General features: G+C 34.1%; 1 protein-coding gene and 1 pseudogene across 1 annotated transcript; one reads left to right on the top strand and one right to left on the bottom strand.

The window, feature by feature from the left end:
- Nucleotides 1-6,200: 6,200 nt before the first annotated feature.
- LOC105623617 (protein lap1) lies at nucleotides 6,201-12,777 on the bottom strand. Its single transcript, XM_012205004.1, has 9 exons — nucleotides 12,622-12,777; nucleotides 12,069-12,204; nucleotides 11,514-11,803; nucleotides 10,310-11,021; nucleotides 9,612-9,802; nucleotides 8,273-8,744; nucleotides 6,945-7,789; nucleotides 6,467-6,538; nucleotides 6,201-6,377 (listed from the first exon to the last, which is right to left on the bottom strand). Exons 1-9 carry the CDS (start codon nucleotides 12,775-12,777, stop codon nucleotides 6,201-6,203), a joined length of 3,051 nt encoding a protein of 1,016 aa, XP_012060394.1.
- Nucleotides 12,778-13,469: 692 nt separating this feature from the next.
- Nucleotides 13,470-18,819, top strand: LOC105623637 (annotated as a pseudogene).
- The last annotated feature ends 427 nt before the right edge of the window (nucleotides 18,820-19,246 follow it).

Here is a 19,246-nt window from a genome sequence, read left to right as displayed (position 1 = left end):
TTAACGTAAACGCCGTAAACAATTTATATTAATTCGTAATTTACATTGATAATTTGTCTTTTCATATGTCTGCACTTACCATGTTTATATTGAACAACGTAAAAATTGTGCTGCTCAGATCGGTATCGATGATCTACCACACTCTTAAAATCTGTTCAACTCTTGCGCGATCGCATTCAGTATATTCTTGATGTTTGAAACTATTAAGCTATTCGGAGTGTCTATGATGATGCCGATATGATGGTTGTTCAGAACTTGCAGTTATTGGCTCTTCTTATCGAATCAAGCGTTTAATTGGGGATACTACTCCAATGTTCGCGAGACTGCTTTTATGAAGAACGGCATAAGAATTAAAGAAATGCCCCGTTCCAAGGAATCCTTCATATCGTTTTGACGCATCACTTGATCCACGTTGCATTCATCATTGTAGACGAAATGCGGTATACTCTGCGAGAAATTCATAGTAAAGATAAAGTTGTTTTCTGATGGATAACTTGTTGGAAGACTTTTAAGACCTTCACGTATATTTTCTTCGAGGAAGTTACGCGAGTTATCTCCGAGTTTTGATACATTGAGTGTATTAATAATGCAGTTGATTTTTATTTTCGACACTTATATAACTGAGACAAAAATCAATAGCTATTAATAAATATCAACAATAGTTATTAACACTTTTGCCATCTCTCTTTTATTCATAATTTCGTTTTAATATACGTAGGTGAATCCTTCAAAAATAATCATGGTAAAATAAAAAGAAAAAAATGTATTGTCGGCTTTGTACATAAAAATTGTACGTTGGGATCTAGTTTATGTAAATTTAGCGATTGATAAGTAGATCCTATATATATAGCTTAAAATTTGTATCGCAAATAATGTTAATGTTCAGTTTTAAAATTATGTAATTTCAAGTTCCAAAGATTTTTCAAGTTGTTATGTTTCTAATCTATCACTGAAAATCATTATCTTACGAAAACTATCTTTGCAAAAGAGAATTATGTTCTTTTGTATATCGATACGATTAATACGTTTTACATTTTGTACTATATTTCTATTTCATATTTTGAGTTCGCCATGTTTTGATCTATTCTACATTTTTCAAGAAGTATAACATCAATCTTGTTAATGCTTTACCTTTCGCATGTAATGCGTACGTCTTTGTCTTTATATCTTATCCATCTATCTTGACCAATTTTGTTGGATGCGATAAAATTATTACCTTGAAAAAGCGTTTTAAAATATGGACCTTTTACAATAAAATGTAAAGTAATATATGCAAACAATTCAACAAAAAGAAATTTTTTCACAAAAAAAATATTTTAGCAGTAATCTAAATGAAAATAATATTATTAATTTAATAACAGTCTTAATGAAACAACACAACATGCTGTTTAATAAAATACTATTGATTTCAAAAATACTGTCATTGAACTAGCAAAATTATTTTCAATTAGACTACTATTATAACTAATGTTGTTAACACATCATTTTTTTCCATGCATATTTTTATGAAACGATTGAAACATCTGCATTTCTTGATGCAGAATTAATGAAGAGATGCGTGAAACGCTACAGACTTGTTCACACACTTTATACGTAAATATTAATTTATTTATTGCTGCACAACCAACTAGGACTTCTCATTAAAGGTCAGACATCTTCCACTAACATATTCAAAATGCAATAGTAATTGTATATCAGAAGACGTCCGCGCAGTAGAACGTGAGTATCTGTTTGTACATCGATCATCGTTTACAAACTATAAATTATTCATATGTGACAACCATAATTAACGTACGCTAACGAAGTGGTTGTACCGTTCAGAGATAAATCGTTCTTCGGATAAACGCGGACGTCGCGAAACATAATACTTAATAAAGCATTGATCGCTGAATTACTAAAAAAAAAAGAAAAAAAAGAAAAATACTCTGGCACAAAAAAAAATTCGAGTTCGATTCGCTCAGAAATTCGTTCGACACGATAAAAGTAAGTAAAGAATTAAAAACACAAAATATATCGCAAGTAAAATGGTACGACCACTTGATTGCTTTCTCAACGTTTGCTTACATACGCATACAATTAATCGCTTATTGTATATACACCCATGGGTACAACTCGGAGCTTCAGTCACGCGTTCAATCTTAGATTCGCAATTCACTCCGATCAATAACGATAGCGAGCGTCGCTTATGGCGTTTCCGTGCGGGATCTGTGTTCGTTCGACATATTACCGCGAGATAATTAACATAAAGCTTCGGAAAAATATTCTCATCAGAGATCGAATTCATAAACGCGGTTTCAACCAATTTTTATGAAACTTATCTCTATCAATCGCTCGCGGAGGCGATTGTTAAAACCACGTCCCGATCGGAAACGCTATTAAACATGTAACAGGTATCCAAAAGGTAGTCAGTCTGTTTAGTTTAGAGTAGTAGAAAAGAGTACATATGTGTGTTCGTGGTCCATGAAAGTGGAAACTTCTCCGTCAGCCAACACGTACCTTATCCCGCCTCTCTGAAACATTCTAGCACGATTCTTAGGCTGATCAAAAAAGCGCTCGTCCTTGTCTCTTTTTAGAATAGAAATTGATCGAGGAAACGGGCGAATGTTTTGATCAATCCAAGTATATTTCTTTGCGTTTCTACGGAATTAAATACAACAATAGAATGAGAAGAGCAACGAGCTAATGCTGTGTGGAACTAATCGAGCGAGAACCTATAAGTAAGAAGAAGAAAGAGATTTGCGAAGAGCCTTCGATATAATCAGATTGATTGGAAGTTCAGACTATCGTTAATGACACTGATAGACGAAGGTGCAACGCAAAAGATGAAATTGTCGATAGGCGAAGAATACACTAATGTTTGTTATCAGGTTTGACTAGGTACGAATAATCCTACTAATTCTCGACGCGGAAATCGAAATGCGAAACGGCTTCTTTGATCGGTACACGGCTTACGTAAACTTACTGTAAAACCTTATAATACATAACACCGAATGAAGATACAAATAGACAGACACTAACTTAGTAACAACAATTAATTACCTAACATTCAGTCCCAGAAATCTACGATCTTTCCTCTGTCGTCTAACATTCTGATCTTGACATTCTCAATCGATAGGACTTTTTGGATTCGCAATAAAAATAGACATCCTCATCCTGATTTCTGATTAACCATATTAAATGACTTGACATTAATAATATTAAAAAAATAAATTATACTAATTAGAGATTAATAAACAGAGAGTCATTTATGTTTATCTAAAAATAAAATTCCAGAAATTTGTAGAAGAAATCTTTAACAAAGGAAAGATGCGAAACGCCCAGGACGTATAGTCTTGCATTCACACTGGTTTAGATTATAACAATATGTTCAATATATATATAAACGCAACATACATATACATATAACCGAATAACGATTTTTATTTGTGCTACCATTTTTCAGTCCTACACTCTTCTTGCCCTCCTCTCCACCGCAACTTTTCCTCTTATCATTTTTTTTCTATCGACATGACGTAGAAAAACATCTTATCTCGCCCGTCGATCGGCGATATCACGCTCAACTAACAATCGTCGCGGTGGACATTTCCTACGAAAGGTACAAGTTTGCTCCTTCAACGGGATATCAATGGAAGAAACGCGAATAATCGCCAAATTAAACGCGTTGGTTCCGAAAGGCGTTTTGTGGTCTTGACAGTCTAAGAACATTAATGATAAAAAAGATCGAGTAACGGTACACGTACACATCCATTTGTCATCCTTGAGCACTGGTGCGAATAGGTGTGAAACTTTTATAAAATTAACATTCGTATACGTATAAAATAATAACTAGCGTATACATATCTAATAAAGACATAACTCTCACAATTTATGAACGTCATGTATATTATCCAATTAATTTATTCATTAATAAAATTAATCAAATATTTATCCTTTTTCATTAATAACATGTTTAAAAAAATAAGATATTTTTTTACACGGGGTGTTCTTTTTCCATCCCAAGTCTGAACTGGTGCATAAATTAAAGTGAGACAGGTATAGTTTATTTAACTTATTGCACCAGTTCAGAACTAATTAAGAATACTTCGGAAAAAAAATAGACTATGATCTTCAACATAATAACTGGAAGATTAGTCGCATTCTTTGTTAACGAAAGTGCGCGCCAGTGTTTAAGGATTAATTAACAATCGAACAGCAATCTCTCGCAATACGGGGTAAATCTGAAAAAGGGCGTAAATGCGAGAGAGGAAGAGAGATCCGTAGTGGATAATACGCCACAATTGTTGAACGTCCGAAGACTGACATCGACACTGACGAGTATAAACATTATTGATATAAGTACGGCACATAGAAGAATATTTTCTTTTCTCCCCTACACCAGACAAGAATGTGACAAGGATCCCATAGAGCAAGGCGCTTTTAATTATCAGTAATCCTGAATGCTCGATTATCTAAAACAGATATCGTTCGAACTGTCATCCCAAAAAGCGATGAGCATTTCATTCATAATCGAACATTCGACTGAACAGCCCAAGTTCCATTCAACTCGCAACAGTCCTATACTCGTTCTTTTTCATAGCATTCCTTGATCGAATTATAGAATTTATAGCTTTGCCATACGCAATAACAACTACTATAGTCAACAACTAATAAAGATCGCAATACACGACCGGAACATGTTAGAAATTATTTGATTACAACAAAGTATAGCATGACATTATAGATATCTCCCAATAAGAGTATAGGATGTTTCATGTAATATTTTCAAAGAACTTCACCCACAAATTCTCTCAAAAAAGTTTTTAAGCCAACTTTCTTTAGCAAAACTTTGATCGCATTTTCTTGACTTCATATAATTTCTGTATTTTAGCATTTAAAAAATAAAGATATTTAATTAAAAATTAAAATGTCAATGTCTCATATAAAAATGTACTTCTAAATATTTGTAATTTTAAAATTTACATTTAAATTCAATAGTCTCTATTTCTTAACTTTTTTAACTTGTTATTTATGCGAACTTTATAACCGATTCTTACATATCTTTTTCGTTATTTATATTATTAATTTATTCTAATTTTAAGTTTAAATATAAACTTTAAAACTAGAAAGATTTTTCCGTTCCATTATAATTCTTAATTTAAAATTTTATTAAATAAGATCTTCAAATTCAAAAAAAAAAGAGTAACATTTTTTTATTTATTTTCTAAAATTGATAGCTCGTTTTCATAATTAAAAAAATCGTGTTTATATTTCAGCGTTCCACGTTAAGAAAAAAATCTATGTTATGAGTTCGAAGGCGAAGTTCTTGTTGAAACATTCCATGGAAAAATGTCTAACAAATATCTCAACACGCGGGAACAATCGAGAGATTTATTTACACCGCCCTGGAATCCATGGGAGCCTTGTCTGGCTCGTCTACAGATAAATTTGTTTATATATAATATATGTAAATATTTATATATATATAGTATATATATCTTTTTTCTCAATATGTTATGTATATGGATAATAAATAGTACTTTATTTTCTGGCACATTGTCGGCACTCCCATCGAGGAGAACGCATATAGATATAGATATATGTAAATCAACTAGTCTATCAACATCATCGTCCACACGCGCGCGCGGATGTGCGTGTCTCGGAATTAGAGAGCTTTCAGGAAAGACATTATTGTTCTAGTCGTAGTTACTCGTGGAGGAGCTACATAAAAGTAAGCGGAATGGATCCGCTCGTAGATAAGATTGTTTGAAAAATAACATACTTTATTATTATTCTCACATGGGAGGTTCGATCACTTTATCGCGCCGTATTAATCGCAAAATTCAAATTATGTATATTCTAGTTTGTTTTACACACAATCTTACTCAACACAAATATATAGATGCACGTGTGTATGGGATATCCCGTTTTTGTCTATCCACGCGAATATTGTCGCGGATTCACAACAGCGCGAGTAATCTCGGCGATATTCACACAGACCGCTCTATCTGTCTCTCTCGTTTTTTCGCGAAAGTAACGCGTTTACCTATCGATTTACAGATTTGATTAAAGAATATATTTAAATATATATATGTATATGTGTATCATAGAGCTATATATATAAAATGTATTCAGTCTGAAGTGTGTAAAGCGATCGTACGCGATCTAAAAGAATTAGAAAAAGTTTTCTTCCCCTTTTTTTGTTTTTCCGAAATAACTTACAATCATTGGTGGCGACTTATCATCATAGATACAACAGCACCGGTGGCACGTAGAACGGCGACAGCGTTATTGTGATCCGACTTGGTGAAGTCGATGCCATCTACCTCCAGGATCTTGTCTCCCGGCCGAAGAGTACCCTGAGCTGGTCCATCGGGATTCACTTTCGTCACGATTATTCCCTGCGATAAAAAGATCATATATTCTTTGACGTATCTCTTAATACGTGAATAAAATTCCATTTCATGTAAATTACATGAGTAACACGTACGGTCTCTGCACCCGCTACCCCACCAGCTATACTGAAACCGAGACCTGGATTCTTCTTCACTTGAACAGGCAGCTGCAAAATAACGTAAGTACCAAAATTAGAAAAATCATTATATATCCATAACTATTACAATTGAATTATTTTTTAATAGACAAATTCATAGAAAATTATAAAAATTTCCTTATTTTTAGCATAAGTATAATTTCCAAATTAATCTTTAATCTTCTTAAGTATTTAAATTTGTTAAAATTCTACTTTTCTATTTTTATTTCCTACATATATTTTTATTCTCCTGTAGTATGCTATCCAAAAATTATTTATATAAAAATAACACCGCATTTTTCAGTGTATCCTATATAGAACAAACAAAGCATTTCAGCAACATTGTACCAATGTTGTAATATTTGTAATAATGTTGTATTGTTTAATGCTGTATAAGACTCCGTTCTCCATATTTCTCGCAAACCAGACTACCTACCACATTTGCGTTTTTGTGAGGGCCAAACATCCACTTGAACTTCGGTTTCCTCTCCGAGTTCAGCGTCTCGTTCAATGCAAGATTCATGTGCTCCTTGAAGCTCTCGGTGTTGAAGTTTGTGTCATCTTGAGATTTGCCGTTCGTACTATGATTCGACATGTCTCGGCCCGAGTTGTTTTCGCTCTTAATGACAACGGTAGTAGAAGAAGAGACGCTCGATGCATCGATGACATTTTTGTTTGTTTGAACGGGAGCGTTCATCCGATCAATGTTCGTTAACGCGTCAGTGGTGACATTGACATTATCGCATGGACTATTGCTTGAGGCGTTCCCATTCGTCAGCTTCTTCGATCGATCGAGTGGCTTCACCACTGCCGATAATGGACTGCGGTACTTCTTTCCCGTTATCGGCGACGTGGGTATACCGGAATACACATTCAACGTTCTATTCACGTCATAATCCTCTCTGGAGACACTCCTACTCGAGCTTGCATCATTACCTGAGTTTTCTGTGTGTTTCGTCTTCAAAACAGGAATTTTACTCGGCCTGAGAGCACGATCGCTCAGTTCGGAATCGGCGTCAGGATCAGAGATTGGTGTACAATTCTGGTCCACACTAATCTGATCAAGAGAACTTATCCGCTCGTTATCCATTGGCTTATCATTCAAATTAACGAGATTTGCTCGATCGCTCGATGACACAGACGCGCATTCTTCAACTTTCGCCGATTCCGTGTTCATATCCAAATTTTTCTGTTTCGTTACATCCGGTAATGGTCCGACCGAATTTAAGAGCGAATTGAAAGGTAACGAAGGTGGAGCCAAATGCGTATCCGCTTCGATCGCTGAAAAAAGGTGGAGATTAACGTTAAATTTTTTCTCTTTAAACTTAAGCCTAAAAACAGAACAGTAGCATAAATATATGTGATAAAAATATGTGAACAAAAGAAATATTTGCACACAAATACTCCTGCAAAGTTCTATCATATCATTTGTGTGAAATCATCCCATAGAAAGCATACCAATACTTCTTTTTTTCATCATACAGATGGATCCACTTAACATTGTTTTTTTCACCTATACAATGTTATTGATATCTTTTTTTTTAATTTTCTTATCTCGTGTCATATTATTTTGTTTATTGTATTGTATTTTATGTATTTTTCTTATTATATTCTTTGTTTACTTTTCTTTGTTTTTCCTCTTTATTTTATATTAGAAGGCTTGCCTAGAACTAATAAATCCCATCTACGATTTTGTCGATAAAATTTCTTTTCAATGTCATACAATTTTTAATTCATTGGTTTTAATAAAGAACGATAACATACGGTTATTAAACTGCTGGAAAAGAGCGGCTTTCTTGGAGAACGCTGCCGCGATGTGATATGGTGGCGGAGCTGGCGGTACGTCGCATTTCGATGCAATAGCTACCCGCATCTGCTCGCCGTATTTGCCGTTCGTAGCATCGGCGGACATCGTCGTTCTATAGGGTTCAATGAACTTCTCGGATTCTACTATTTTCGCCGTGTTCGCCTTGGAGTACTCGTCCGGTTTCCACGTGGAGTTGACGTAATCGGCCACTGTAGGCGCTTTCGTGACATAATCGGACGTGGGATTGCGGATGTACTTGGCCTCCCGGATGTCCGGACTCTTTTCTTTTGCTAGTACGGTCTTGTTTGCCTCATCGGACGATTCCTCAGATATCGAGTGCTCTGCCGCTCCGGAATCGACCGGTCTGTTGTTCTTGTTGTAATTCTTCGCCGTGTGACGATCGACAGAGGTTGTAGACAAAGGTACGTTCTGTCGAAAACATGATTTATTAGTACGATAAAATTAAACGCGCAATTTTTTTAACGAGTCTTTTTTATTTATTTATTTATTTATTTAATAGAAGTTTATCATTTAATGTTTTAATAAGAAAAAATTTAACATAAAATCTAATATTGTATTACATAATTAAGTTAAAAAAATAATATATATAACACAGTATAAAGCTTAAAATTTTAATAGTTATTCAAGAAAATATATTAAGTTCATTTGAATCAATTCACAAAAATATCTCACAATCCTCAAGTTCAAGACAAAAATGCATGAGACAAAGTTGCTCAATTACTAGTAGCGAATTCGATTGGGCGCACTCAGTGCACATTAAAACCATCGTAAACAAAATAACATAAAGATATATTTATACATAAATATAAAAATCGATTAAATCCTGAATCACTCAATACATTTTATTATGCTATTAGGTAAAATATGTATTTTATATTTCGAAATATTTGCATTTCACTTTTATATTCAAATTAAATCAGTGTACAAATGGTTTTAATATACACCAGTGCGCACTAGTTCTTCCAATCGAATTCGCCATAAGAAGAAAGAAGACGGTGACTTCGTTGATTTTAAGAAAATTACTTTAAAGTCAGGTCAAGATTTAAATTTTTTTAAGTGGCCTTTTTATTTTAAATTCATGCAGCCAACTTAAGGATTTTGAGATATTCTAATAATTAATTATACAATGAAAAATATCATACATCACATAAAATATCACGTATCATATGAATACCATCACATATGAAAAATATCATCTATCATTAGTGTATTTATGGCAAAACAACTGTATTATAAAAAAAAAGTGTGTTATGCAAAAGAGCAACAAGTGCTTACTCTTTGATCATGAATGGACTGATGATGCAGATTACGAGCGTGCCTAGCGAGATTGCGTAGCTCCTTGGGGTAAGGGGTCGGTGCTCGATGAAGTTGCCTGGGAACTTCGGAATCTACCTCAGCAGCGAAACATATTCTCTTGCCGTTTCCGATGATCGAACTCGAAATCGGTCCTGTGGTTTGTGCCATTTCTAAAATTGAAATTATAAATATTACTACACGAAGATGCGAAAGAAATGCTTAATGCAAAAAGAAAATATCTAGAGTAAAATGCTGATGAATGTACACGATGTTTTTCAACGGAAGCACTATTCCATGTCATTTTCTTAATATCTTACCATTTCATTCCTCTTCTTCCTGTCCCTCTTCTACTAGCAGCGTGAATAAATTTCGCATTTTTATTGTTAATTGAAGATGTGCATAAGCCTGATAAAGCGTGTTTTTTATTTGCAATAGTGTAAACTGAGACAAGCAAGAAGCTGTTTTTTATTAGTTTAGATATAAACAAAGAAATATTAAAGAATATATAAATAAAGTTATTTAAAGGAAGAAATGCAAATATTGTTCCGTAAGTTAGTGAAGATCTCCAAACTATTATTTGTGATAAGTGAGATTTGTAAAGAGAGATTAATTGAAATTGAAGTATCAAATAAATTAAACGAAACTATATATTAAAAACGGAAATAATAGGCACTTACGCTCTAAATCTTGCCGCGGTTTCTGTGGCAGCATGAAGCAGCTTAACACCATCATGTCCTCCTCGCAATTGAACTCCTGCTGCAATGGCACTAACGGCTGACTCTGATTGTCACTCAGCCACAATGCTTTCAGGTTACTGAGATTCAGCATGGAGACTGGAAGAAACTTGATGCAGTTATTGACGAGATTGAGCACTCGCAGCGAGGACAAATGACCCAATTCGGGCGGTACCCGCGTCAGATTGTTCGATCGCAAAGAGAGCAGAGACAACGACGTGCAGCTGCCAATCTCTGCGGGCAACGCGCGCAGATAATTATTGTCTGCGTTGAGACAGTGCAGCTTGCGTAGCAAGCCAATCGAAGATGGCAAGTACTCGAGAAAGTTTTTAGTGATTATAAGCTCCTCTAAGCTCGACATCTGGCCGATGTCGTTCGGCAGTGCATTCAATTGATTGTCGTCGATCTTGAGGGTGACGATCGTGCGCAGGTAGCATAATGTGTCGGGCAGCTCGTACATCTCGTTCGAAGACAGATTCATGATCCCGATGTCACGCCAGCCGCGTATCTCCATCGGGAGCGCGTGTATCGCGTTCATCGTGCAGTCGAAATGATTCAAGCGGTAGAGCTGCTCGACATTTGCCGGGACACGCCTGATGTCGTTACCGTCGATCCATAGTTCCGTGAGATTGATGAGATCTCCAACAACTTCAGGCTGAAAACAATAATATAAACATACATAACATATACATAATTCTCTACACATACTAAAATTGAAATTGAAATTCCTGCACTGAAATCCATGTAAAATTGATGAACTGAATATAACTGCTATGAATTTTCTCTATTAATTTTGACAGAAAAGAAACATGCATTAATAAAAGTTATTAATAAACGGACCAAAAAACGAATAAAATAAATAGTATGTTTTAGAGAAAATACAATAAATTTGAATATTAAATTTAATGATTAAATTCTTTAAACTTGATGTTCATAAATATGTTATTTTTAAATGTATAATTTACATGCTTTGTTCGTTTTTTAATCTATTTTTTGAATTCAATGCTTTCTGAATATATATATACAATATCAAAAATCATAAAGTAACTACAAATGTCTTTTCTAAGACAACAAATTTTGAGACATTCGTTTAAAAACATAAATAAATTAAAAAATGGATATGATTTAACAAAAGATGCATTCTTACTAATTCCGTGAAATCATTGTTGCCGATATCGAGCCTCTGCAAATTCACCAGACGGCTCATACTCTTAGGCAACGTCATCATGTTGTTCTCTCGCAGTTCAAGCGTCCTCAAGGCTGACAGTCGTCCGAAGTTAGCCGGCAAGTATTCTATGTACGCGTCATTTATGTAGAGCTCGCGCAAGCCGACGATATGTGTTATAGCATCTGGGAAACGTTCGAAGGGATTGACACTGATATCTATCGAGCGGAGACTTTTGCACTCCTTTATGCTGTCTGGTAACTCCTTTATACCTGCAATAGAAGTATAATCTATACAATCTATACAATCTATACAATCAAATATAAGTAGTTAATCTATATTGATCATAAAAAAACCATATCGATCAATAAAATTGTATAAAGTTCTTAGAATACAGTACTTTCCTTTTAGGAATCACATCGATACAAATGACATTTTATTCTTCTTAACATTTGATGAATAACAAAGATGTAAAGATATTTGTGTCTCCTAAAAGGAAAGCAGGCTACATCTCGCAAAAATTGAAGATGTATTTACTGTTCTTGCTGAGGTCTAAGTATTCCAGGTTGATCAACGATGCTATGGCAGGTGGTAACGTAGCGATTTCATTATCGCTAAGTGACAGTACTCTCAATTCGTGACACTGAAATAGCGGTCTGGGAAGATCTCTTATCTGAGGAAAAACAAAAAGAAATAAGAAATATTGAGTGTGTTGTCATAATAATTGCTTTCCATTTTCACACGAGTAATACTGAGTCTAAAATTATACGAGTATTTTATGCTCAGATAATAATGTCTTTACTTTCTTACTTTGGTGACAAAGTTCTCGTATAACAACAGGTTAAACCTCATGTTTAAAGTGAGTTAATAAGATTCAATAAAATATACAGCCTTGAATTTTCTGCATTTCATGCAGACTGTAGATAAAAAATTCAGTTGAATCTCATTTGTCAGAGTAAAAAGGAAGATGCAACCGAATCATAAATGAGATGTCAATGAGAATTATCTGAACTTTAGTGTACATAGCAAGCAATTAATTGATACAATCGGCGGATCGGAGATCTTCTGAGAAGATGAACGCGGCACTCACTCTATTGGCGTCGAGATACAACTTTTCCAACGTTCTTTCGTAAATGAACACATCGGGTGGTACATCGTAGAGATTACAATGATTCAGCTGTAGCTCGCAGACGTCTTCTTCCTGAGCTCTCAGACACGCGGCGCACTGCCACCAAGAGCTACCCATTTCATGTGTGTAAAACTAAAAACGACACAGTCATAACATTAATTCTAATAATTTACATATTACTTAACTGTAATAAATTATGTTAGTTAATTAATTTATATAGTTTAGTAATTTAATAGTTTACTTTTAGTATATTACAAGCACAAATCAAACTTTAATAAAACTCCAACACAAATTCGACATCATAACATATTTTTGAAGAATTAAAAATTTAAATCGACATTCCATACATATCTCTATTTTCATAGAAAAAGTCTAGTTTAACTTGTCATCCAATAAACTTCTTTGTTTATTAAAATTTTTTAAGTTTTTCAATCTAATTTTTTAATTTCACTCGTGATTATTCATAATAAATTATTATTTAATTATAACTTATTTAGTATTCAGATTAGTAATAATAATTAATCAACCATACCTAATTAAATAAGTGATTATTTAATAATAATTCACTTGATATTCAAATTGATTGAATTATTAGATACTAATCTATGATTAGATACTAATAATATCAAATAAATTATATATATACAATTATATATACAATTATATAATTATTTAAACACGTATTAAAAATATTAAATATTTATATTAATAATAATAATTTAAATAATCTTTATTATAAATCACACTTTTTTACGCCAAATGAATGCCCATTATATTAATCATAACATAAATAAATTACACCATCTCAAATGGGACACCGTGGGAAACACCAGAACCGTTATACCTGCGGTGGTCTCAGGAATGATCCAACCGCGATCCAAGGTGGGACAGATCCCACTGTTCGCGAGAATGTCGTCGCCGCCGTCGACGACGATGATCCGCGGGGGCGCCGAGCCGCCGCCGCGATCTCCGGTCGCCGATCGCCGTATCACCGCGTCGCACCGCCGCTGCGCCGCGGGCTGCGGCCGTGGATCATCGCGTCGCCCGCGGGTATCGGCATTACCGGTGTAAACGGTGGCCTGGCCGACCTGGCTCGTTCTGGGCCCGCTGTGCGAGCGAGCGTGTGATCCGCACGAGGATCCGCAGTGATCGCCGTGAAAGCCTGGCGCGAACGTGAGACGCCGGCGCGAGGAACGTCAAGAGATGATACGTCGGCGCTTCGCCGCCGCCGCCGCCGCCGTCGTCGTCGTCGTCGTTGTCCTCCTCCTCGTCACCGCCGCCGTCGTCCTCGTCAACGCCGTCGATCTTCTCACGCGCATATCTCACTCCCTCCTCATTGTTGTACGATGTACGGCGCCCTACACGCCGACCGCGGGAATCCGTGTCTTCCGAGACGCAAATGCTGATGAGATAACGATACTGTCACACCTCTCACGTGAATCCTACCGAACTCCGTAAGCTACCGCAAGAGCGGTCAAGCACCGCGCGAGATTACAATCCAAATACTCCAATGATCGACGCCGAGTCGAGGCCGAAGGGCAAAGGACGTGAGGGACAGAGGTAGGGGAACGCGCGGTGGAAGAGGCTAGAAATGGCTCAAATGGCTAAAGACTGACGTATGTACAACAGGTCTGTTCGAATTACTTGCACTTTATGTACTCGACATTCTCGTTTTCTGTCACTTCAACGCCCGAATATCCATTTAAGCCTATTCTTTTTAGCTGAACTTCTTGCACGGTTCATCTTTGGCTGCGTTCGCTTTGACGCTTCACAGTGTTTGTGAGCATAAATTGTTCTTGTTTAATATTTAATAAACAACAAGAATGAAACGACGCTTAAAGCGTTAAGTAAGTGTCAAAGCGAACACAGCCTTTAGCTAGAAATATAGATCTTTTATCTTTTTTAAGGGATTTTCACTTGACACTACGACATTCATTTTCAGTGTCAAAACAGATCACGTGACTTGTTTTAACGCTGAAAATGAACGTCGTAGTGTCAAGTGAAAACCTAGCCTTATGTATCTCACTTTGGGTCGGTCTCACCAATTTCGATTAACCTAATTGATCGATTGTTACATTGGAACTGACCAATCGCATTTACTGTTCAGCAGAATTGATCAATCACGGTTGACACTTAATGACTGATTAGCTTAATAGGAGGTGAGATCGGCTCTTCTTGAGTGCAAAGTTTTTTGAGGACTTGAAATAGCGTTGTGAATTTTGTAGAATTTCTATCAGATTTGAAAATTTTTTTTTATCGCGAGATTTTTTAAGGATATAAAAAATTTCGAAGAATTTCCGAGTGACTTTTGGAGAGGATAAATAATTTGGAAGAACAAAAAAGCGTAAATTACAATTCAAAAGATCAAGAAAATTGCAATTTAAAGGATAACTTTCGAACAAACTTGGCAACAGTGATTTAAAATAACATGAACAGACCTTAAGGTACTTTTTCATATTGACGTTCAATGCTTGTTTTTAGCGTCAAAATAGATCGCATGATAAAAATTGATAAAAATTGATAAAAAATAAATTAGCGATAGAAATTAATCAAGTGTCAATTTTGATCTTTTTTATTGAAAATGAACGTCGAGCGTCAACATGAAAAGGCATCTTTAGGAAAAATCCGAGGTTATTCTAGGGACAAGTCGATAAAGACATCTGGCAACACCGCTCGGATGGCCCTTTTTAAATTTCTTTCTATTTACTACTATATTGTTATATTTATATATTCCATTCTCTTGGATGTTTATACGAGAAGTTTCGATAAACTTTCTACAAGTTTTAGTGAAAACTAGGTTAAAGGTGAAGTTAAGGTTAATATCTAGTAAACTTGAATGAGTAAAAATAATCAAAAAATTGATTGTGAATGATTCCTCATCCTACAGAAGACAATGATTTTTATCATGCGTATATATCGTCGATAATTGAGTGTTTAATAACATTCTATTAACTACTGACGAAAACATTTTGTATAAACTGCTAGTTAAGTCTAATTTTATAATATATGCATTTATGAGACATATATATTTTACGTCAATAGTTATACAATTATCGATATTATTAATCCTGATTAATGATAACGTGTAAATGTAATCGTTATCAGATTTGTAAAACGGATTTAATCCGGAATTAATTCTTGTTTTAATAATTTTTATTAATTGATTGATTATAATATTTTATAATCAATCAATTATTTTTATAATCATATACAATTCTGACCAAAAATATTAGACTTTTTATTAAGTATTATTTAAAATTTTAGCTTAAAAGTTCTAGGCATTTGTTATAAATTAGCCTTTGTTTCAAGAATTCTTTGAACTTATGTATAATATCAATAGGTAATAATCAATAGGTAATAAACAGGTAAAAGAATTTCAGATTTTTTACCTGTATATTTACAGTACAAATATTTATCTGATACATTTCATTAATTATCAGCAAATTTTTACAAATATATAAATACAGGGTATTTAGAGTATCATCTTTATATATGTCCTCTTATATAAAACAGCTATAAAAAGATCCAAAGAAAACAAAGCAAAAAAGCAATCCAGTAAGGCAACATGTATACTTCGGTTCTATGTAGTTGATCCATCTTTAGTTTATTGGAGCCAGAATTTGTTACGGATTTATATGATTATTGTATATGGTAATTCACTTTCTTTTCTTCTTTTATATATTTGCTGTGTCAGTTATTTTATGTCTCAAAACAGGTAAAAATAATGAAGCTTTAATCGTGATGATGGTAATACCATAACATGGTATATGGCTTAGGTAACAATACTGCCCGTTGCTTGGGGATCGAAGATACAATCCCTACATTGTATCCGATGAAGTTGGAGGCTCTATGCAAAAAAGCTACATACGTTTGCATATGGCAGTGGCACCTCATGTTCTGACACTTACTAGAAAAGGAAAGGTATGCTAAAAGGTTGTATATATGTATATATATATATTAAAGTGATCAACTTCTTAAGGGAAAGATCATTAAAAAATATTTGTTGTAATTTAATTTTAATAGATAAAACATTTTTGAAGAATTTTGGAAGTGAAATACATGAACAATATATATTATATTTGTAAATAATTAATAATAATGTATATTACATGAAAGCATAAAATTATATCAAAATTACATTTTTTTTAAATTTTTCTACTGAATATATTTTATGAATACTACATAGATTTTTAAATTTAAAAAAAATCAAAATTATTCATATATTAAAAATTAGTTGAAAATTATATTTTATTTATTATTTTTACTTATTATTTTCAGTTATTTTTACACTTAAAAGATAGCCAATTCATAATCATATCCTTAATTTGGGACGAAATTTAGAATGCGTGGTAAAATGGAACAAAAAGTTAAAGAGTCTCTCCTAATTTTGAACAATTAATTACTTTAGTGTATATTGGAGTTTAAATTTTTAATTGATGGCTTCATATACCAAACTTAAAAAATTAATTTATTTCAAAACAAACAAAAGTTTCTTCTGCATGTTTGTTTGCAAATGCTTCATTTAAAGAACTTCTTAAGTTACAAAACTATAGGAATAAATAATGTCGAAGTATCTCTTAGTTTTGTTTGTTTTAGAAAGAAAAATTTATATAAAGTGGCCGTTAATGACTTTTAATGATTAAAATGGAGAGCAATGCAAGCATGCGAAAAAGTTAGAAATGTACAAAATCAATCAGTTATTCTCTCATTAATAGGTGCATGCTTGTAAGGCTGGAACTTATCATTTTGAAGAAAACTTTAATAATTACATTTTGAGTAATAAAAAGGGATAAACCTAGATTATTTTAACGTTATTTATTCTTACAATTCTCTGACTTAAGAAGCCAATATTTTTTAAACGAAACGTTTATGAACAAACTTCCACACAGAAAGATTTTATTTGAAGTCTTAAATTCATATTTTAAGTTTGACGATTTATTCCATATCTTGCCTGTAACACCTCATCTCTCTAGAATATAAATAATTCAGATTCGTTCTCTCTTTGGAATGCATAATTTTGATTGTAATGCATAATTTGAAATGTATCACTGTGATAAATTTATAAAATAGCTAAAGATAAACTAGTTAATATATTTAATTTGTAATTAAAAAACCCATTTGGATTTTTCTTGTTTATTATTCTTTATTGATACATCTAGCAATTTTGAATTGTTAGATTTTATGAAATCTTCAAAGTAATGAATTTGTGAGATTTTGAATTAAATAGCAACATCCTTGAAAGGTATAATTCTGGGGTTACAACGTAACCAATGTTTACGGCGAATTGGGGATTCAATCTTCATGTCCTCAGAGTTTCACGCCTGCTCTAGTGAATATTCGAACAAGTATAGATAACAGTATCATGGCGGATATTATGGATGTTGCGTGTGGGAGTCACTATTCTGTCGTTCTGAGTAATCTTGGAAAGGTAAATAAAAACTCAAAATACAACGATTCTTCATTATTACGAGTTATATAGCCCATTCAATTCAGGTGTACTCTTGGGAACGAAGTAATTATGGGCAAACAAATAATGATACCTTCACTTATCTGAACATGCCTAGGCCAGTGAAAAGCTTGGCTAAGAAGAAGGTTGTCGGTATCTCCTGTGGCCAGGCTTCCATCATAGTGATCATGGAATGGTGAGATGTATGGTTTTGATCTTAACAATGTTGGCCAACTGGGGACAAACGATTATGATACTACATCGACGATTCGCTAAAAGGCAAGTCAATTCGCTAAAAGGCATTATGATAAGTAATTCTTGTCTTGATAAAGTGAAAGAAGATTGTTAAATAATCAATATTATTTTAGTCAAGATGGCTTGCAGATATGCGCATACGCTGGCACTCTCGGACGAAGAAAAGCTCTATGTCTGAGGTGGCAATAGTTACGACCAGTAGGCATTAGCAACAAGACGAACGTCTGTACTCCAGTTAAGGTAAACTCATGTTTATTGTTATATCAATAAGAATAAAAAAAGGAAAAGAAAAATGAACTACCAATTATTGAACAGGTAAAGCACGAAATAGGAAGGATTTTCGACATCGCTGCTCTGCATTATAATCACATGAGCATCGCCATCGGCGAGAGAAGATTTACATCTGAGGTCAGTGTCGCGATCAGAGCCCAATCGCCATTGTTCTCGAGCATACATGAAGCATTTACGTGCCAGGGGTCACCAAGTATTATGCACAAACAAGCGATCAAGAGAGCATATCGGAATGGAATTTGCATTCGACGTTCGATTCGATATGTCTTGTTTTTTGTCTCGTACCTATTTGTTGTCATATACTTTTTGGTTTTTTCAAATCTACAATAAAATCAATGACATTGATATAGTCAGATCTAAGGCTTCCTTAAATTTATCTTCAGATATTCTACAAATTATTTTATTGGCTACATTACATCTAAAGATCAACTTAAGGAAACCTTAAATTAAGGTCTGACTGAATGCGGGCATTAATTACACATACATAGTTATTGTCTCTACACACACACACACACACACATACACACACACACACACACACACACACACACACACACACACACACACACACACTACACACACACACACGAGGTA

The sequence above is a fragment of the Atta cephalotes genome, assembly GCF_000143395.1.
Source record: "Atta cephalotes unplaced genomic scaffold scaffold00061, whole genome shotgun sequence".
Taxonomy (NCBI): domain Eukaryota; kingdom Metazoa; phylum Arthropoda; class Insecta; order Hymenoptera; family Formicidae; genus Atta; species Atta cephalotes.
This window is presented reverse-complemented; position numbering and strand designations above follow the sequence as displayed.

Coding starts and splice junctions, on each gene's coding strand:
- LOC105623617 (XM_012205004.1), bottom strand. CDS start 12,777: ATGGGTAGCTCTTGGTGGCAGTGCGCCGCGTGTCTGAGAGCTCAGGAA. Junction 12,205..12,621: donor TGTATCTCGACGCCAATAGA/GTGAGTGCCGCG, acceptor GTTTTTCCTCAG/ATAAGAGATCTTCCCAGACC. Junction 11,804..12,068: donor CTTAGACCTCAGCAAGAACA/GTAAATACATCT, acceptor CTTCTATTGCAG/GTATAAAGGAGTTACCAGAC.